The 21,332-nt window shown below is 45.0% G+C and overlaps 1 protein-coding gene across 2 annotated transcripts in view; it reads right to left on the reverse strand.

Annotated features, from left to right (window-relative positions):
- Nucleotides 1-575: 575 nt before the first annotated feature.
- The window catches only part of AK7 (adenylate kinase 7), an 84,464-nt gene continuing 63,707 nt past the window's right edge, over nt 576-21,332 (reverse strand). For both annotated transcript variants that reach the window (XM_075926616.1, XM_075926617.1), the window contains exons 15-18: nt 17,804-18,001; nt 11,933-12,153; nt 5,821-5,979; nt 576-712 (exon numbers count right to left, since the gene is read on the reverse strand). In XM_075926616.1, coding sequence (XP_075782731.1) covers nt 674-712; nt 5,821-5,979; nt 11,933-12,153; nt 17,804-18,001 — 617 coding nt within the window. In that variant the 3' untranslated portion in view covers nt 576-673. The remainder of the gene's footprint in view (nt 713-5,820; nt 5,980-11,932; nt 12,154-17,803; nt 18,002-21,332) is intronic.

Here is a 21,332-nt window from a genome sequence, read left to right on the forward strand (position 1 = left end):
AAAAAAAAGCGGCAGCCATTTTTAAGCTAATGAAGCATGGGAGATTTATATCCCCACTTCATTAGCAATTGCGATACGTCTAATTTACATCCCTTTTCCGAAAAAGGGATGTAGTCTAGGCATAGCCCTGGAGTGAAAGCCTTTCTAGTGTCCTAACAGTTTCCTAATAAGCAAAGGAGACAAAAAAGCTTTGCATCTGGAGAGTAGTAGAAAGGTAGTCTTGATATGCCTCTTTCCTTCCCTTTTCCCTCAATAGCAGCAGTTGTCCCCTTTTCAAAGACGGGGGGGAGGAGAGGAGGCGGGTAAAGGGAGGAAAGAATTCCATAGTTTCATTCCATCCTTCCATTGTGCTATAGAACCAGGAAAGATTTTGCTGCTAGTTCTAGTTATGTTAACTGCACTAGAGAATTGGAGGCAAGGAACACACTTCCAGTGCTGCCCTTCCATAGTGACAGGAAATTGATTATTTTAGACCACAGTTTCAAATTAGACATATGTACAAATATTCTGTTGTATGAGCAGTACAAGCAATACATCAGAAATAAAAGTGAATACTACACAAAAATTTCCAAAAATCTGATAATGAAAGTATTTTATTTAAAACACATTAGAAGTGTTTTGCCTTTTTATTCATGTAATGATATGTTCGGGTTTTACATCTGTCAGTACTCTTTCATTCCATTTCTGGATTGTTCTTGAAGAGATATTCTGCCTGTAGTTAAAAGATTGACAAAAAGTAAAGTCAACAGTTTTACAGACTCTAAGTGTTCAATTTTAAACTTCCCCAAATTCACTGAAAATCCAAGCAGTTATTAAATAATTCCAAGATGGTAAAGTAGCAAGCTCTGATAGATATGCCATCAATTTCTATAAAATGTTTTTAATATGATCACTTTTTTTTTTTTTTTTTTTACAGAAAGTGTACAGTTACTTCAAGCTGACAAAGACTGGACCATTTATTGAGGCCACATTGTCTTTACCCAAAAAGATAAAAAATCCAGGAATGTGAATATCTTATCTTCTCAATTTTTCCCTTAAGGTAGATCATAGTTCTTGCTAATAGACTGAGAGCCCTTCCTGCTCCTAATAGATACATATCGTTCTGGTTCTACGCTGCATTGGGCAGTGAGGACCAGTGTAAGGACATTATGTACTGCTCACAGTGGCACAAAACTAATGCATTCACTCTAACCCTTAATTAAGCCCTGAGCAAATTTAAGTCCTGACTGCAAATTTATGTTCTTATAACTACATCACTTAGGGGTGTGAGTGACAAAATTATAATGACCACACTCTCAATGTGCACAGCGCTATGTTGATAGGAGGGCTTCTCCTATTGATATAATCACTATCTCTCAGGGTATGTCTACACTACCACCCTAGTTCGAACTAGAGTGGTTAATGTAGTCATTCAAAGTTGCAAATGAAGCCCGGGATTTAAATATCCTGGGCTTCATTGGCATTTTGCCAGGTGCTGCCATTTTTAAATCCCTGTTAGTGCGAACTCCGTGCCCGCGGCTACACGTGGCACGTAGTAGGTAGTTCGAATTAGGCTTTCTAAGTGGAACGAGGTGTACCGGTAGTTCGAACTACCTACTCCATGCCACGTGTAGCCGCGGGCACGGAGTCCGCACTAACGGGGATTTAAAAATGGCCGCGCCCGGCAAGATGCAAATGAAACCCGGGATATTTAAATCCCGGGCTTCATTTGCAACTTCAAATGACTACATTAACCACCCTAGTTTGAACTAGGGTGGTAGTGTAGACATACCCTCAGGGAGGTGGAATACCTACATGGACAGGAGAAACTTCCTATGGTGTAGAGTGGCTACAATAGCAAGCTTACAGTGGTGCATCAGTACCAATGCAAACTCTCCAATTTAGACATAGCCTAAGCCAGTGGTGGGCAATCGGCAGCTGGTTCGCAGCTGTTCAGTCTCTGGGAGGACATGTCTATGCTACAGAGAAGATCGACCCTCCAAAGGTCGATCTTCTAGTGTTTGATTAAGTGGGTCTAGTGTAGACCCCTAAATCAAACATGGAGGGCAGCCCTGGCTGGTGCCCGGTACTCCACCTTCTGTGAGGAGTAAGGGAAGCCAGTGGGAACGTGTGCTCCCGTTGGCCTCCTGCAGTGCAGCCAGGATTTAAGGTACATCGACTCCAACTATGCAATTAACATAGCTAGAGTTATGTATCTTAGGTAGACCTGCCCCTCCAGTCTAGAGCAGGTTGGAGGGAGAGGCAGGAGTGGGGATGGAGTACAAATCAGAGAATTCGTGGTACTCTGAAAATGTTGGGAGGGAGAGGAAGGAGTAGGAAATGTGGGGCTCTGGTATCCCATTGCAAGAGAGGAGTGTGGGGAAGAGAGGCAGATGGGTGGTCTGTGGGCTGCTGTGGCCCACTGAGATGAAGGAGGGCCATCCTGTGGCTCACTCACTGTGGTTGCCCATCGCTGGCCTAAGTATTACAATGGCACATCTGCAGTACTCTAAGTGTTGACAAACCCTTTGGGCTCGTCTACATTGGCCCCTTTTCCGGAAGGGGCATGTTAATTTCAGAGATCGCAATAGGGAAATCCGCGGGGGATTTAAATATCCCCCGTGGCATTTAAATAAAAATGTCCGCCGCTTTTTTCCGGCTTTTATAAAAGCCGGAAAAGAGCGTCTACACTGGCCCCGATCCTCCGGAAAAAGCGCCCTTTTCCAGAGGATCTTATTCCTATTTCAAAGTATACCTTCAAAGTAGGAATAAGATCCTCCGGAAAAGGGCGCTTTTTCCGGAGGATCGGGGCCAGTGTAGACGCTCTTTTCCGGCTTTTCTAAAAGCCGGAAAAAAGCGGCGGACATTTTTATTTAAATGCCGCGGGGGATATTTAAATCCCCCGCGGATTTCCCTATTGCGATCTCTGAAATTAACATGCCCCTTCTGGAAAAGGGGCCAGTGTAGACGCAGCCTTAGAGAATTCATCTGTTAATATTTCTTCTTCCCTCCATGCAAATACTTTAACTTACATTTTTACTGGAAAAGGAAGATCAGCAGGATAGCTATAATTCTGCTCTTCTATGTCTCACCTGGGAGCTTGGCTGAGTGTTGTGCAGGATTTTAAGGGGGCATAAGGTATCTCCTTATTTCCCTGTGTGAACAACCTGCTTTGGAGATTGTGTGCGTGGTAGGTGGGGAGTGGATAATCAGCACAGACCCAACTTCTCTCCCCAGTATACCAGTCAGTGCAGCTCAGCTGGCACAGAAGGTGAGCCAGGACCAAATTGTGAGAATCCCTATTTCATTCCTTGGCAGTGCAGCAACTACATATGCCATTCCTTGGGCTGTTTCTAAGGCATCACCTAACTTTTTTTTAAATTGGATTATCTGTGTATTTTATTTTTCATAACAACTCTTGATCTCCTGGACAGTATTTGAATTTGGGCCTGCTTCTGGTGATGGGAATATACTACTGATGTCAATGCGACAAGAACTGGGCTCTTTCCTTTCATAAGCCTTTGTTTTCAAAGGCTATCCTATCAGTCACAACCTATCTCATAGAGCTGGAAGGGACCCTGAGAGGTCATCATCAAGTCCAGTCCCCTGCCCTCATAGCAGGACCAAGTATCATCCCTGACAGATTTGACCCAGATCCCTAAATGGCCCCTTCAAGGGTTGAACTCACAATGCTGGGTTTAGCAGACCAATGCTCAAACAACTGAGCTAGCCCTCCCCACAAGAGAGAGACTGCAGAGGAGAGAACCACAGCCTCTGCCTGAGGGAGCTAATTACCCACTCCAGTCCCAGGGACCCCTAGCCCAGCCATGAGTGGATCAAGTCGGCAAGCTGAGCCTGAGGCCAAAGAGAAATGGCAAAGCCCAGTGCCTTTAGTGCACAGTAGACAGAAGCAAGGGCTAGGCTTGTTCAGGAGTTTAACCCGGGATCTCGTACACCAGTGGTCTCCAACCTTTTTTCACCCAAGATAACTTTTTAAATGACAGACCAAGCCAAGATCTACCGCTCCGCCCCTTCCTTGAAGTCCCGCCCTCTCTATTCTCCTCCTCTCCATCGCTTGCTATCCCCAATTCTTATACTGCTGCTTTTTTTTATTATTATTCTGTAGGAAGAGGTTTTTCCAACATTTGGCCTATCTACACTGGACCAAATGTCAGGAAAAAACACCCTTCTTTTGGAAGCCACCTTATTCCTCATGGAAAGAGGAATATAGGGGTGACCAAAAGAGCCAGTTTGCTCTTCCACTAAAAAAGCAGAAGAACAAACGCAACCCTGGATGCAGAAGAGTTTTTCTGGGATATCTCCAGAATCCTGAAAAACTCCTGCAGTCTAGCTGGACCCTTGCTGTGTTGAGACAGGATGTGTAGGCTCTGGGGTGGGAATGAGGGATTTGGGTGTGGGAAGGGGTGAGAGGTGCAAGCTCTGAGAGGAAATCTGGATGCAGGAGGAGGTGGAGAAGGGGACACTGGCTCGGGGAGGGGGTTCCAGGCTGGGCAGTGTTGGGATACTAAGCAAGCCACAGGCTTGCGGATGTGAGAGTGCAGGAATTTGGGTTGGGATATGTGAGGGGCTGAGGGCATGAGGTTCCAGTGTTTGATAGGCTCAGATCTAGGGTCTGGGGAAGGGGGAATGCAGGAGTGGTTGTGGCCAGATGGGGGTTTGGCCCCAATTGGGGGTTTGTTGGCCAGGCTTCATTTTTAAATAGAATACTATGTTAAACACAAAAAGTTTCTGCGTTGTCTTTATTTATGAGAATGGCAGGGAACCTGCCTTGAGTCAGGTGTCACTGACCCATAGAAAAGCCATTTGGGAGCAGGGGACACAGTACTGGGGAGGAGTGCTAGTGGGTTCTGGAGCAGGGAACAGGGTGTCAGTGGGGTCAGGGGAGAGGGGGCAGGGTGCCAGGACAGGTTTCTGCAGCAGGGGACAGGGTGCTGGGGGGGACAGGTTTCTGCAGAGGGGAGCAGGGGGACAGGTTTCTGTAGTAGGAGACAGGGTGCCAGAAGGAACTGGTTTCTGCAGGGGGGGGGCAGGTTTCTGCAGCGGGATCGGGGGGGGGGGGGCAAGCGAGAGGGAACAGGGGGCCAGGAGGGCAGGGGACCAGTTTGGGGCAGAGGAGAGGGAACAAGGTTGGGCACAGGGAGTTCCCTACACCAGCCACGGAGGGAAGTCTCCGACCCGCGCTCCCTCCGGACTGACCGCAGGGCAGCCAGGCTGGAGCGAAGAAAAGCGGCTGCCTGGCCAGCTGGCCATGGTGCTCAGCCAGGGTGCCACCAAGCTCCACGTGGGCAGGCGCAGAGGGGAAGCCACCCAATCAGCTGGAGCGCGGTTCAGCCTCCTCTGGGCTGAATGCCACAGCCAGCAGACCAGGCAGCTTCTCCTCTGCGCCAGCCCACGTGGAGCGTGGTGTACCCTGGCTGAGCGCCATGGCCAGCTGCTTCTCTTCCCTCCAGGGAGGCTGTGCCTAGCTCCAGCTGTGAAAGCCACAGTCAGCTGGCTGGGGTGTTTCAGCCCTCCCGACCTCCCAGCTCCCACCATTCCTCGCAGCTATTCACCTGTGTTGTTGCTCAGTGAGTAGCTGCTCCTCAAATGAGGAAATCTAATGTAAATGTACTGCGCAGGTGCGCAGTTCAGAGAAGGCTCAAGAGCTACTCTTCGAGCCCCTGAGATCTACCGGTAGCTCATGATCTACTGGTTGGTGACCACGGTCGTACACTCTAAGCAAGGATCATTTCTGTAGATCAGCAAGCCACACTTTGCTGCTATTGGTTAGTGTAGTTTTTCTTTGGGTCTTGTCAGAGGTATCTGAGAAAAATATCTTACCAGGAAGTCAACTGGATCATCAGGTCTGATCTTGCAACATTCATTCAGTCCTTGCATAAGTGTTGGCATGACATTCTTCATTAAGTAGTTCCTTAGTGGAATAGACTGGACCTCAAGTAATTCCTGTTCCTGCCTTTTCACTTCCTCTAGTCGTCTATTCTAGAAGTAATAATAATTATTTTAAAATGTAATCCTCTATTAAATAGTATTTGAAAAATTTAGAATGCTGGCTTATAGGAAAAACATCAGTTAGAATCATGGAAAAAAAATTTAAAAATACATAGTTATTATAACAATTTGTACCTGTAGTTCTTGCATTTGAAGGACGGGGTACATGGGTGGGAAGGGGAGGAGAGAGAAGAAAATAACTTAGTCCAGTGAAAAATGAGACTGTCTTTCTTACTATTTTTTTATTATTTTCTTTTCTCTCTGTCATCTAAGACTGGCTGAGTCTGAAGATGTTTTCCATTGTTCATATTGCCAAAAGCTGAAAATGTTTACAAGTCTCAGGCAAAAAGCAGTTATTTTTACATGTGCAGGAAGCTTCCTGAGCCTTTTCGGGCACTGTTTTGAACTTCACAGAGAACACTATGGTCCTACTAGATAGTTCTACAGAACAGCTCATACATACAATTTTAAGTGCCAAGGGACTTGCATCTTTTTACAACAGCTGATAATGCCTTAGGCCTCCATGAATTCTGTTTAAATCTAAGAAGCTTGTGGATAGATTTGTTTTGTATACTGTAATAATACTCAAAAAGAAGAGAACAAACAATTTTACTTTATATCCTGCTAACATATTAATATAATATGAATATGAATATCAATATTAATATTTATAATAGTATATTATAATTAATAAAGTTTTGTCCACTCAATAACATCTCATCTGAAGAAGTGGGTTTTGCCCATGAAAGCTCATGATAATCTATTTGTTAGTCTCTAAGGTGCCGGAGGATTACTTGTTGATATTAATGGAACATACTTTCTTTGTAGTGTCAGTATAATGGCAAGGAAGATTACTTTCTGGTAATGCGATTTGTTGTAGTCCTTTCTTTTCCCATCTTACCCAGCAGTAACTTGGGTTAGTAGTGGTTACAGCAAACTGTAGAAATTCTGGAGAACTTGAAGGACAGCTCTTTCATATTTAAAAACTTCCACAAGAGTCAGGTTCAAACAATGACAGATGAATGGGTGAATGTCTTCCAAGTCAAATAATCACATACTTCAGTTTTCCAAGTTCACCTTGTTGACATACCTCAGCAGTTTGCAATGTTGTAGCTTTGTTGGTCCCAGCAAATGAAAGAAACAGAATGGGTGAGAATACCTTTTAATGGACCAACTTATTTGGTGAGAGAGACAAGCTTCCAAGCTCGTATAAACTCTTCAGGACACAAAAGAGCTCTGTGTAAACTTGTCTCTTTCATTAGCAGAAGTTGGTTCACCTCACCCAACTTGTCTTTAATAGCTTAGGAGTCACATTTGTCATATTTAGATATGCTTTTTGAACATGAACATAGCATGTGAATCTTTACCCAAAGGAAAATGCAGGTCTTGCATGTAACCTTCTTTGAACAGATGGATAGTTGTTTAGATTTCCAAAGTGGTTTTTTAGTATACTAGAAGATTTACCCAGCATTGCTCAGGACATTACCTCAATTTTTGGTTTTTGGAAAATAAAATGAAAATGTACATGCTTCACTGAAATCATTGTTCTGGAGTGGGATTGAGGATCAGGGATTCAGTATGCAGGCTACCCAGGGAAAGGACTACACCAGCCCTCTCTCACTGCAGCAGTTTGACACCCCATGAGAAGTGCCTCTCCATCTCCGCAGCAGCTCCAGCGGGCACAACTGGGGGAAAGGTGCTTGTCCCCCCGCTGGGGCAGGTACAGATTCATCTGCTCCCTATGCTCCCCAGCCAGAGTGAGGAACACAGCAAACAGTGCACTTTTCCTTCAAAGGGGAACAACCAGCACTGTTCCTGAACAAATTGTGTGTGTGTGTGTGTGTGCACGCGCGCACGCGCTTCAGCCCCCCTCCTGTCCTTCCTAAAGAGTGCCTAAGGGGGTAGGAGGCTCAGGGCTGGGGTAGTCCTGGATGGGGCGGCCGGGGGGGGGGGGGATGGCCCCTTTCACCTGCCTGGTGATTCTGTATATTTTCTGTATGGTTTTATGATAAATAATTCTGTTCCAGGCACAACCCATTTTCTTGGCATAACCAAACCCTTACCTTACTTTAAGTTATGATAAGAGGAAGTGGTATACCAAATTTGGTGGTCTAACTCTTACCATTTAGGAGGAGTTCTTGAACAAACAGACAAACTGATGAATAGATAGACAAACTCTTCAAAATGTATAATAGATAAGTTACGCTTAAGTACTTACTTTAGTCGGTATAGCGCTTTCACTACTGACTTTTTTGAACCCTTTGGACAGCACATATATAAGACAGTGGGTTCATTAACATAAAAGTCCACATTATGCTTTTAGACAAACTTTAGGGCTACGTCTACACTGGCCCCTTTTCTGAAAGGGACATGCTAATTTTCAACTTCAGAATAGGGAAATCCGCAGGGGATTTAAATATCCCCCGCGGGATTTAAATAAAGATGTCCGCCGCTTTTTTCCGTCTTGAGGAAAAGCCAGAAAAAAGCGTCTACACTGGCCCGATCCTCCGGAATAAAGCCCTATTCCGGAGGATCTTTTATTCTTTGAAGTAGGAATAAGAGATCCTCCGGAATAGGGCTTTATTCCGGAGGATTGGGCCAGTCTAGACACTTTTTTCCGGCTTTTCCCCAAGCCGGAAAAAAGCGGCGGACATCTTTATTTAAATCCCGCGGGGGATATTTAAATCCCCCGCGAATTTCCCTATTCTGAAGTTGAAAATTAGCATGCCCCTTTCGGAAAAGGGGCCAGTGTAGACGTAGCCTAGGAGAAGGCAAAACACTGATTAATCAGGAAAAAATGAAGGTGGATGTAGATAATGCAAGGGCTCTACCTTGGTTGCCTATATTTCAAACTAGAGTCACAGCAACTACAAATGTCTCAGAGGGATAGCGGTATTAGTCTGTATCAGCAAAAATAAGGAGGAGTCCTGTGGAACCTTAGGGTGTGTCTAGACTACATGCCTCCTTCGACGGAGGCATGTAGATTAGCCAGATCGGAAGAGGGAAATGAAGCCGCGATTAAAATAATCGCGGCTTCATTTAAATTTAAATGGCTGCCCCGATCTGCCGATCAGCTGTTTGTCGGCAGATCGGGGCAGTCTGGACGCGACGCGCCGACAAAGAAGCCTTTCTTCATCGGCACAGGTAAACCTGGTTTCACGAGGCTTACCTGTGCCGATGAAGAAAGGCTTCTTTGTCGGCGCGTCGCGTCCAGACTGCCCCGATCTGCCGACAAACAGCTGATCGGCAGATCGGGGCAGCCATTTAAATTTAAATGAAGCCGCGATTATTTTAATCGCGGCTTCATTTCCCTCTTCCGATCTGGCTAATCTACATGCCTCCGTCGAAGGAGGCATGTAGTCTAGACACACCCTTAGAGACTAACAGATTTCACTTCATCAGATGAATTGGAGTGGAGTTTACTGAAGCATGGGTATATATAAGGACAACAAAAGGAAGAGTGTACTTCATAGTAGTAGATGTTGAAATGTGGATATCAAGAGAGGAGACTCTCAATATCCACATTTCCACATCAACCACTGTAAATGAACCACTTCCACCCTGACTTGATCAGCCTCATTTACACAAGCACCCTTTTGTTGTTGTTAAGACAGTCAGCAAAGGAAGAGGGAATACAAGGATCTCAACATCTCAACACTAGCACAAATACTCATCTTTGGAGGGAAGGGGTTACCACTCAGTGGGTAGTCAATCATGCAACCTTTGAAAAGTGGTTAACTGCCTCTTGAATTCAGTCTAATGAGGCCAAAGAGGAGGCAGAACTGAGGAATTGTTATCTTTGAAGCTGCCCTTTTTGACCCTTGCTCTTCTCTTTTCTTTCCTCAAAAACTTTCTTTGCCCTGACTTTTTTCTGATCTCCCTTGCCTACATTATTTTATCTTGCTAGAAAAAGAAAAGAGAAGGAGGACTGAGGTAATTGCCTTTCTTTGCTTATTGGGAAAGAAAACCCAGAAATAAACCACTAAAGAAAAGAGGCTGGACAGATCAAAAAGGGGCTACTATAGTAGCTACACTTCAGAATTAAATTACAAGTTCTCAAATTCAAAACTAATAAAAGAAAATACTATTTTAATTCAACCCAGTTAAGGCTGCGGAACTCAGGACCACAAGGTATTACTGAGGCCAAGCACACAGTAGGATTCTAAAAATTGTTAAATTTACATGAAGGGATGGATAGCTTGGTGGTTTGAGCATTGGCCTGCTAAACTCAGGATTGTGAGTTCAATCCTTGTGGAGGCCATTCAGGAATTTGGAGCAAAAATTTGTCAGGGATGGTACTTGGTCCTGCTGTAAAGGCAGGGGACTGGACTTGATGACCTTTCAAGGTCCTCTCCAGTTCTAGGAGATAGGCAATCTCCATAAATTTAATATCCAGAGTTATAAAAGTAAATATTAAGCAAAAAACAAGGGCCCAGGAAGGTATACAAAGTTATCAAAATGAGGGCATAATCCAATGCCTAACTATTGAGAGTTATAGGGAAACTTTCCATGAGGGCAAAATTTCCTATAATTGCTTACAAAGGGTGTTTTCTCCCAACACAGTTGGTATTGACCACAATCAGATGCAGGATACTAGATAGGCCACTGGTCTGATACAGAATAGCAATTCCTTTGTTTCTATAGATGGAGTTAAGCACTGCAGATAACTGACAAATGGTGAATTCTTATCATTGGAGTCCTAAAGATAATAATTGAGACTTTAACAGACACTATGTAAGAAGAAAGTAAACTGGAAAGGTCCTGGCAGGATGGAGAAGGAGGAGGAAAATGCTCATATTAGAGTGGACAATTACAAACAAGATAAAACAGGTTATTAATGCTACTATTTGGCTCCCCAAAATGATTTCCCTCAATTTTGTCAGTTCATTTCAGCACCTGAAGAAATGACATAATGTGAATTAATTTTGATATCCCAGGTGAATGGAAAGTTGGTAAGAGGGAAATTTTGGGCTCTCCTGGGTTTTGCTATCTTCCAATGGTTAAAACTTGCAGAACCACCCCGAAAGTCCACTTGAAGGACATTTATAGAAGCACAAGAGAGCTGCAATCTTTATGCTTGCTTTGTGAGAATTCAGAGCAGCCGCAAAAGTTAGCCAAAAAGGGAACATGGTCAATGCGCACAGAAGATGTGCTGATTTAGCGCATATCCTGGAGGGCTGCAACTAGGACAGCTTCAGTACTGTAGTTTCTGATCATCTGTTACAGAATCCCCAGAGAAGAGATAAAGTGATGGTATAACTCACTGGGTTACATTTATTCCAGCTTGTGTGTAAGAGCTAATAAAGCCCCCTATCTTCTTCTTCATTGGATGTTTAGGGTGTGTCTACATAGCACCATAACTCAAAATAAGATACAAGATTTGAGCTACGCAAATTGCATATCTTGTTTCAATGCTATTTTGAAATAGCTTATTTCATCATTTCATTTTGAAATAAAGCACTATTCTGAAAAGTCCTTGTAAAATGAGGTTTTCAGGGACATTGGAATAGCGAGCCTGAAATAACGGGCTTGCTGTGAAGATGTGGGATAGCTATTTTGGGATACTCTGGTATCCCTAAATAGTGTTGCAGTGTAGATGTACCCGTATAGGGTTTTAAAAGGAGCAAGGTAATCAAACTTGTTTTAAGAGTCTTTTGGTAACAAACAACATACAAAAAGCTTCTGTTCTAACTATATTAATATTTGAATTGTTTATGAAGGGTCTCAAAATACATCCTATGAAGAAAATATGAAAACAAATATACAACTCACTATAGGAGACTGCAAAGCAGACACCACATTTTTTAAATGGAATGATACTTTGCATAGCTCTGATCCTAGCATCACATGCATGCTTATGTCAAACATTTTTGTATAAGGTCCAATGATAAGAGTGCTTCATGTCTCACAACGAGGTTTGTGCAGAACTCTAGATTAAACTTACCCATTCTTCCCAGTTTGCCAACTTTTCAGCCCTTTCCTCAGCTTCCTTACGCTCCCGTTCAGCTTTTTCTTCTGCTTCTTTGGCAAGGCGGGCCTCTGCTGCTTTACGTTCTAGTTCTTCCTTTTCTTCATCTGTCAAGCCATAATTTCGAGGTTCCCCAGTTGCTTTGATGATCTCTTTTACAATAAATCTGTTCTCAGGATCCTCAAACTTTGCTACATCTTTTAAACCAAAGAAAAAAGAGCATAAATGACATTATTAATTACGGAGAAAAGGGAATTCAATGATTATTGAAAACCTTTTAAATGTATTTGATATATTAAGCCATGTTAGTCTTTAACTTTAAAAACAAGTAGTTTTGTAGCACCTTAGAGACTAACAAAAATCTATTTAGCATCATGAGGTTTTTTGGGCAAAAGAAAGAGTTACTTACCCTGTACAGTAACAGTGGTTTTTCCTTGAATAGTGTCCCCATGGGTGCTCCACTCTGGGTTCTGGTGCGTCCTCGCGCTGGCGACCGGAGATTTTTCTAGAAGTATCCCCTGTGCACGTGCCGTGGTGCCCCCTTGTGCCATTAGTGTCTGTTAGGCATGCGCACAGCACAGCACCTCCATTCCTTCTCTACCTGTGCTAGTAGAGCATGGGGCTCCAAAGTAGGGGAAGGAGGAAGGGTAGTGGGGCACCCATGGTGACACACATCTTGAAGAACCACCATTACTGCAGAAGGTGAGTAACTCTTTTTCTTCCAGTAGTGTCCCTGTGGGTGTGCCACTCTGGGTGACTATAAAGCAGTCGTAGGCTTGTGGAGCTAGGTTTGGAGCCTTGTTGTTATCACTGAGGATAATACAGCTTGTCCCACAGCCATGGATGATGTGATGGAGGATGCCAGAGCGTAATGTGCGAATGTGTGGTCTGATGACTATGTGGATGCATTGTAAATGTTTTAGAGAGGTACATTCTTGAGGAAGGCAGTAGTAGAGGACATGGCCCTGCTAGAATGGGCTGTGATAATGCCAGTTGGTTCTTTATTGTGAATGGTGTAGCATGTGTGGAGGCATGAAGAGATCCACTTGGAAATCCTCTGAGAAGAGACAGCTTGTCCCTTGGATCATTCTGCGAAGGATAGGAAGAGTCTAGAGTATATTCGCCAGGCTCTTGTCCAATCAATGTAGAATGCAAGCGCTCTGTGGACGTTGAGGGTGTGCCAAGCCGCGTGCTATGGGTCAGTATGAGGCTTGGGGGAAAAGGCAGGAAAGTGTATGGGTTTGTTGATATGGAATGGACAGGGAACCTTCAGGAGATATTTAGGGTGGGTCTGTCCTTGGTAAAAATTGTATAAGGAGGGGTCTGCCATTAAGGTGGCAAGTTCCCCTATTCTCCTGCTGGAGGTTATTGCAACTAGGTAGGAGATCTTCATAGATAAGTATAATCAAGGGCAGGTCGCCAAGGGCTCAAAAGGCGGTTTTGTCAGGCTCTTAAGTACATGATTTAGGTCCCAGATGGGAACTGGTGAGCAAATGGATGGAAAGGTGTTTCGTAGACCAGTGAAGAATCTTTTGGTGATTGGGTTCAAGAGGAAAGAATCACCTTCCATGATGCGATGAAAGGTTGCTATAGCAGCTGCATGAACCTTGATAGTACTTAGAGCCAGGCCCAACTCCCTAAGGTGCAAGAGGTAGGAGGGAGAGAAGGGCGGTCCAATGGGAGGAAGAAAAGGGCAGTCTTAGGGGTTATAGTGTGAGTACATTTGAGCCACTGGGAGAACCTACTCCATTTGTAGAGGTACATTTTCCTGGTGGACTGTCTTCTGCTGTTGATTAATATTTATTTTATTCTTTCTGAGCAGGTGTTTTCGGCATCCTGGAGCCCTGAAGGAGCCAGGCGCGGAGGTGAAGCTTGCATGGTTCAGGATGGAGAATCGCACCGTGATTCTGGGAGAGAAGAGTGCATTGAAGCGGAAAAGCGTATGGATCCGACACTGTCATTCTGCAGAGGTAAGGATACCATGTTTGCTTCAACCACGCTGGTGTAATGAGTATGACTTCAGCTCAGTCTTCTGATTTTGAAGAGCACCAGCGTGTTTGAGGCAAACATGGTATCCTTACCTCCGCAGAATGACAGTGTCGGATCCATATGCTTTTCCGCTTCAATGCACTCTTCTCTCCCAGAATCACAGTGCGATTCTCCATCCTGAACCATGCAAGCTTCACCTCCGCGCCTGGCTCCTTCATGTCTCCAGGATGCTGAAAACACCTGCTCAGAAAGATTAAAATAAATATTAATCAACTGCAGAAGACAATCCACCAGGAAAACGTACTTCTACAAATGGAGTAGGTTCTCCCAGTGGCTCAAATGTACTCACACTATAACCCTGTTCAGCCAGCCAGCATCCACACTTGGAGATGCAATGTGTGAATAAGCAGGATGGTGTATCTTATCCTTGCGTTGTGAGAGGAGAGATCGGACTGGTGGAAAGCAATGCAGAGATCGGATGCTCATCTGTAAGAGTTATGGATACCACGTTTATCTAGGCCAATTGGGTGCTATGAGTATTACTTTAGCCCTGTACTGTTTGATCTTGAGGATCATCCATTGTATCAATGGAAATGGGGAGGGGAGATGCATATGACAGAAGTGTTGCCACTGTATGCTGAAGGCATCCCCCAGGGAGTGAGGGCCTATGCCTGCTCTGGAACAGTAGTGTGGGCAATGAGCATTTTTGTATGTGGCAAATAGGTCCACTGTTGGAAACACCTACCTCTTGAAGAAGCAAGTCAGCATTGATGGGTTTATTTCCCACTCATCATTTTCTGGGAATTGTTGTCCGCAAGTATGTTGTCCGTGCTTGGGAAGTAGGTTGCAACCAGGCCCGTGCTCAGGAAGTAGGTTGCATGGGATACACCATTCCCACAAGTGGTCCACCTCTCAGCAGAGTTGGTATGAGCGTGCTTCTCCCTGTCTGTTGATGTAATATATTGCAGTGACATCGTCTGTGAGAATTTGGACTATTCTGTTCTGTATCGGGTGGGGGGGAGGGGAGTGTAGGCATGTATTTCTTACTGCTCTTAGTTCGAGTAAGTTGATGTGCTGCCTTGTCTCGTCTCATGTCCATTAAGCCGTTTTAACATAGTGGTCTAGGTGTGCTCCCAGCCCAGTAGCAAAGCATCTGTTGTGATTATTACTGATGGTGGGTTGTGTTGGAAAGCGAGACCCACACCTATGTTGCAATGTAGGAGCCACCATGTAAGAGAGGACTTTATTTTGGTCAGTAAGGTAAATTATTTGTTTAAATGATGTATGCGTAGCCATGCCTATAAGGGCCTCATGTGCAGGTGAGCATGGGAAACCATGAACGTGGCCATTGCCATGTGCCCCAATATTTGTAGGCATGGCATGCTGTCATGACTGGCCTGGTCTGTGCAGTTGCTATGAGGTCCCTGATTGTGGTCAGTGCGTGGCCTGGTAAGCAGGCCTTGGCCTCTCTGCAATCTAAATGCACTCCTATAAATTCTAATGTCTGAGGTGGGGTCAGTGTGCACTTTGCTATATTTATCTGAAATCTGAGGGTGTCTAAGAGGATTCTGATCATTGTAACAGTTTGTTGTGTGTCCTGTTGTGTAGGACCCATTAATAGATAATTGTCTAGCTATGGGAATATTGTGATGCCCCTTTTGTGCAAGTGTGCGGCTACTGCTGCCAGCACTTTCAAGAACACTCATGGGGCTGTTGAGAGCTTGAGTGGTAGCACTCTATACTGGAAGTGTCTGTCCTTTATTACGAAATGGAAAAATCTTCTGGATGACAGGTGTATTGATATATGAAAATAAGCATTCTGGAGGCTGACGGTAGACAACCATGCTCCCTTTTCCAAGGCAGGAATGATCATGATGCAGGAATGATCATGATGAGGTGGTATCAGACAAAGCAGCTAAGCTCATGGAGGTCAAATATAGGTCTCCATCTGCCAGACTTCTTGGTGATGAGGAAGTAATGAGAGTAAAAACCCCTGCAGCTGTGCTCCTGCGGTACCTCTTCTATGGTATCAAGTCTTGGAAGCTGTTCTGCCTCTTGTACGATCACATGCTTGTGGGAGGGGTCCCTGAAGAGGGACGGGCAAAAGGTTGGGTGGCGGGGACAACTAAAAATGGGATGCAGTATCTGGTTCTCATGATTTCCAACACCCACTTGGTGGTGGTGATGGCTCACCAGGCTGGATAAAATACAGCTAGTCTTTTGCCAAATATTGTGGTTTGGATTGCTGCCTCTGAAATTTCGGGGTCGTCAGACCCTCGACCAGGACTTCAAAACTGTTGTCTGGATGTTGAAGGTTGTTGAGATGTTGACTGATTAGAGGCCTTGTCTGAGCCTATTTTGGTGTGGTTAGCATCTGTTGTCATAGTGTCATTGTTGTTGGTTGAAGGGTGGAGGTCTGTACCTTTGTGTGAGTGATCTGCCTTCTTTTCTTTTTGAATAGTTACATGAATGCCTAGAATCTTCAGTGTGGCCCATGAGTCTTTTACGGTATGTAGAGAAGCGTTTCTGGATTCTGCGAAGAACTTTGTACCCTCGACTGGCAAGTCTTATACTGTTGATAGGTCTTCACTCAGAAATCTGGAGAGCTGAAGTGAAGCAGCTCGCCTTCTTACCAAGGCCAAGGACCTGGCTGCCATGTTCGTGGAGTCCAGCGCAGCCTATAAAGCCGTTATAAAGATTAATGGCCCTTCACTGATATTTGACTTAAACTGCTCTCTTTTGTTATCAGGAAGGGACTCAATAAAAGTTTCTAATTGGTCAAAATGTAGTCTGTGTACTTCGCTAGTAATGCCACATAGTTGGCTATTCTGAGCTGGAGGCTTGCTGATTAGCATGCTTTTCTCCCTATCATGTCCAACCTCTTCCAGTCGCTGTCATAGGGAATAGTACAAGTAGCTTGTTGCTTCCCTCTTTGATTCATGCTTCCACCATGAGAGAGTTTAGTGCTGGGTGGGAGAACAGGAATTGTATTCCCTTGGGGGCAACATAGTATTTCTGATCTGATCTTCTGGAGGTTGGCAAGATTATGGCAGGCATTTGCCAAATACTTTTGGCAGAATCCATAAACTAGATAACTTGTCAGTCAGATAAAAGGGCAACTGCTGAGCTGCAACTTTGTCTGTTGCAGATCATTTATACACAGTTATGATTTGTGAGAACAAAGCTGAAGAAAATGTTCATTGACAGCCATGATATTGAAAATCAAGGACTGAATAGTATTGTACTAATTCACCAGTCCAGCAAGAGAAGGGTCTGTGTTCTCATTATAAAAGAATAATTCACTTAGGCCCAGTCTACAATACTGTGGGCCGTCAATCTAAGTAATGCAACTTCAGCAACATGAAAATAATACTTAGATCTACTTACTGTGATGTCTTCACTGTGGTGAGTTGATGGCGGATGCTCTCCTGTCAACTCTACCTATGCTTCTTGTTCTTGTAGAATACCAGCATTAACGGGAGAGTTCTCGGTAGTTGATTTATTGTGTCTATACTAGACGCAATAAATCAACCCATGCTGAATCAATTGTTGCCTGTCAATCTGACAGGTAGTGTAGACATCCCCTTAGCCTCTAAAAGTGGACCTTTAGAATGGGTACACTATATGAGCCAATGGCAGTATAGACCGAGCTATTTTGGCAGCTTTCCCAAATTATAAGAATACAGAAATACTCCTGCAGTAGTGCAAACACATTCTGCAGCAGTGCAAACACAGATTTGAGACCCAAGTGACCATTACAAATATACCATTTTATCTTTGTAAAATATTGTATTATTTCCATGGAAAATATATTATGTTTCTAACTGTTTATGTAAAATTTAACTTTTATTTCCGTACCGATAAACTGTGGATGTATTTCAAGTTCATCAAAATAGTTGAGAACTGTCTCATCTTCAGTGTTTAACTCCCTGAAGAGACTCAGAGTTCTCAAAAACCGGTCCTGAGTATAATGAGTTCCAGCCACAACACTCTCTGGAAGATTCATTACTCGGTTTTTTAGGAATTTATCTGAGGCGTTCAAAGAAACTACATATTCTGTGGAACAAAACAGATTTATGAGAGTTAGATACAATGTCATCATTTTGTTTTATTTTTCTGCTATCAATAGATAATTGTATGTAAGTAATAAATTCCAAACTACTAGTGAACAGAGACAAACAACAGATTTTTACTTCTCTCCATACAAAACAGCATTACGGAATGCTCCATCAGAGAGGGTATGTCTACACAGCAGCATTATTTCAGAATAACTAATGTTATTCCGAAATAACATAGTCCATGTCTACACACAAGCATTTATTTCAACATAATGGTGAAATAATTTCCAGCAGGAGGACTTTTTACTCTGAGTCCTGTAACCCTCATTTTATGAGGATTAAGGGAAGTTGGAGGAAAAGTGCTCTTTCTCAAGCTACATCTAGATTACAGGCTTTTTGTGCAAGAAGCTTTTTTCGGAAGAGATCTTCCGAAAAAACTTCTTGCGCAAGAGTGCATACACACACAAAAGAATATCAAAAAAGCAATGTGCTTTTGCGAAAGAGAGCCTCCAGACTCATTGGACACTCTCTCGCATAAAAGGCCAACTGGAACCACTTCATCCAGGGCTTTAGGTCATCAGTTTCTTCCCACTGCTGGTGCCGGAGCCTTGCAGAGACGCGCACTTAAAAGGACCGCTCAGGTCAGCTGTTTCTCTGCTTCTGCTGTGTGTGCTTGCTACCTCTTTGAGAGACAGCAAAGCTTTATCAGTGCCTGCTGTGATTGCCCTCTTCTTTTTTGGATGCCTCAGCTTTGTTCTTTAGTGCCATGGAGCCAGAGCTGCCCCATGGCAAGCAATGACCCCACACGGCCATGCTGCAGTTTTTGTAGGACTTTGTGTCTGCTGTCTTCCTAGTCCTGCAGGACCTGGACCCCAAGCTCATTCTGGGGTCCCTCTCCATGGCTGCTCCACTCTGGCAACCATACCCCGCAGTGGAGAGAAGACTCTGGAGGCTCGACACCAGTTCAGACTGGTGGGACTGGCTGGTCCTGGAGCAGTGGAATGACCAGCAGTGACTCACCCTCTCTCATTCTCTGTGTTGTGTGTTTCTTTGTCTCCTTCTGCAGGTGGTGAGGGCCATCAACTCTCTCCAGCTGAGGAGGGTAATCCGTCTGGGAGACCTGGATGCGACTGTGGCCAGATTTGCTGCCGTGGGGTTCCTTAACTGTAAGGAGAGCCCCACCCCCTTGGCCCATGGACAAGCAGCCAAGGGAAGTGTCCGGCCATAGTGGGATCCCCTCATGGGCGGCAGAGGAGCCAGGAGCAGCCTGGGCCTCCCGGGGGTCTGCATACATAGGTGCGGGTCACTGGGCTGTGTGTGGGAGTGGTTGCTGCCTCGCACATGCAGGAATGCCTGTGTGCTGTGTGTGGCACTCCTTGGTCTGTGTGGGGTTGTTCCTGTGCCCTTGTAGCTAGCCTGCTTCAGCTGGGGTGCTCCCCCCCGCCTTGTGGCAGGATGTGTGTGGCCTCCCCTGAGCCTGGCAGCAGGATCCTGGGCATGTTCAGGGGCTGCCTGCTGCATCCATGTGCCACACAGTAACGCAGCACATGGTTGCACATGCACGGACCACAGCTCAATCATCCCGCACAACACTCCCCTCTTTCCTCTGTGCACCCGCCTCTCCCACCCTGTGTGTGTGACAACGTGAGACCACTCTCCTGAAGATCCCGCCCAGGCATCCGAGGAGTCCTGGGAGACATCTTTGGTCACTGATACTGGCTCCAGGGAGAAGGTCACAGTGCCTGTCTCCTCCTCTGGTGTGGCTGGCTAGCCCTGGCCCTCCTGTTCCTTCTCCAGGGCGACCTCCAGCCAGATGATAATGGGGATCTCAACCCCGTAGTCCACTGGGATGAGTAGGGTAGACGTTTCCCCATCCCCAGGATGTGGTGCAGCTCCCTGTAGTAGTGGCAGGTGTGGGGTCCTGCCCCTGAGCGGGAGCCGGCCTCGGTAACTCGGCCATATCCCTGGCAGAGCTCTTTTACTTTATAAATTTTGGTGTTCCGTTGCTTGGCCCGGGGATCTTGTAAGTCTCCTCCTTGCACCACAGCTCAAGGAGAGACACAATCTCCGGGCCTGTTCAGGATGGGGCACACCTCTTGGCCCCCCTGGGTGGTCCTGGGATCCCTGGGGCTTCTCCCTGCGAGAGCCAGGAGGGTAGCAGGGGGCTTATGGGGCAGACATGGCTGTAGCAGGGAGAGCCACACAGTGAACTGCTCCTCTGTGTCTAACTTCCTGGCACAAGGTTTTTTCAGTGTGCCTGAAGCTTTAAGAAGGGCCAGGGACAGGAACTATAGAGTTGTGATTAGCTTGTATGGAGTGGCCACCAGGGCACCTATGCTTTTTCCTGGAGGTCTCTTCTTGCGCAAAAAAACTCTCCTCCCTGTCCACACATGCCTTTTTGCGAAAGAGCTCTTCCTCATAGAATGAGGATTACCAAATGCTCAAAAAGCCCTCTGTTCTTTCGATTTACTATTGAAAGAACACGCTTGCAGTGTGGCCGTAACTCAGGTTTTGTTGGAAAAACAGCCTTTTTTCCGACAAAACTCTGTAGTCTAGACATAGCCTCATACTTACTGCTGTGTAGACAGTGCCAAAAGCTAAAATAAGTTATTTTAGATTTAGTTTGGCTGTGTAGATGTACCCTTCAACTGTGTACTTAGAGTAATTCACCAATTTTTAACAGTAAACAAAAGTGCTTTGGAAAAAACCCTGAGGTTCTAATGTTATCTAAGTTAAAAACTGTAAAGTTTAACTCCAAACTATGGATCACATCCTACCACACTTAGGGTATGTCTACACTACCACCCTAGTTTGAACGAGGGTGGTTAATGTAGTCATTCGAAGTTGCAAATCAAGTCCGGGATTTAAATATCCCGGGCTTCATTTGCATCTTGCCGGGCGCCGCCATTTTAAAATCCCTGTTAGTGCAGACTCCGTGCCTGCAGCTACACGCGACACGGAGTAGGTAGTTCGAATTAGGCTTTCTAATTCGTGGAACGAGGTGTAACGGTAGTTCGAATTAGAAAGCCTAATTCGAATTACCTACCCCGTGCCGCATGTAGCCGCGGGCACGGAGTCCGCACTAACGGGGATTTAAAAATGGCGGCGCCCGGCAAGATGCAAATGAAGCCTGGGATATTTAAATCCCAGGCTTCATTTGCAACTTCGAATGACTACATTAACCAACCTCGTTCGAGCTAGGGTGGTAGTGTAGACATACCCTCACTGACTGAACTCATTAGGACTATTCATGAAATAAGGAACTATTCAACATGAGTAATAGTGGCAGAATCTCGTTCTAAAGCCCCAAAGAAAGCTGCCATACACAA

Source organism: Pelodiscus sinensis, chromosome 4 (genome assembly GCF_049634645.1).
Source record: "Pelodiscus sinensis isolate JC-2024 chromosome 4, ASM4963464v1, whole genome shotgun sequence".
Taxonomy (NCBI): Eukaryota; Metazoa; Chordata; order Testudines; family Trionychidae; genus Pelodiscus; species Pelodiscus sinensis.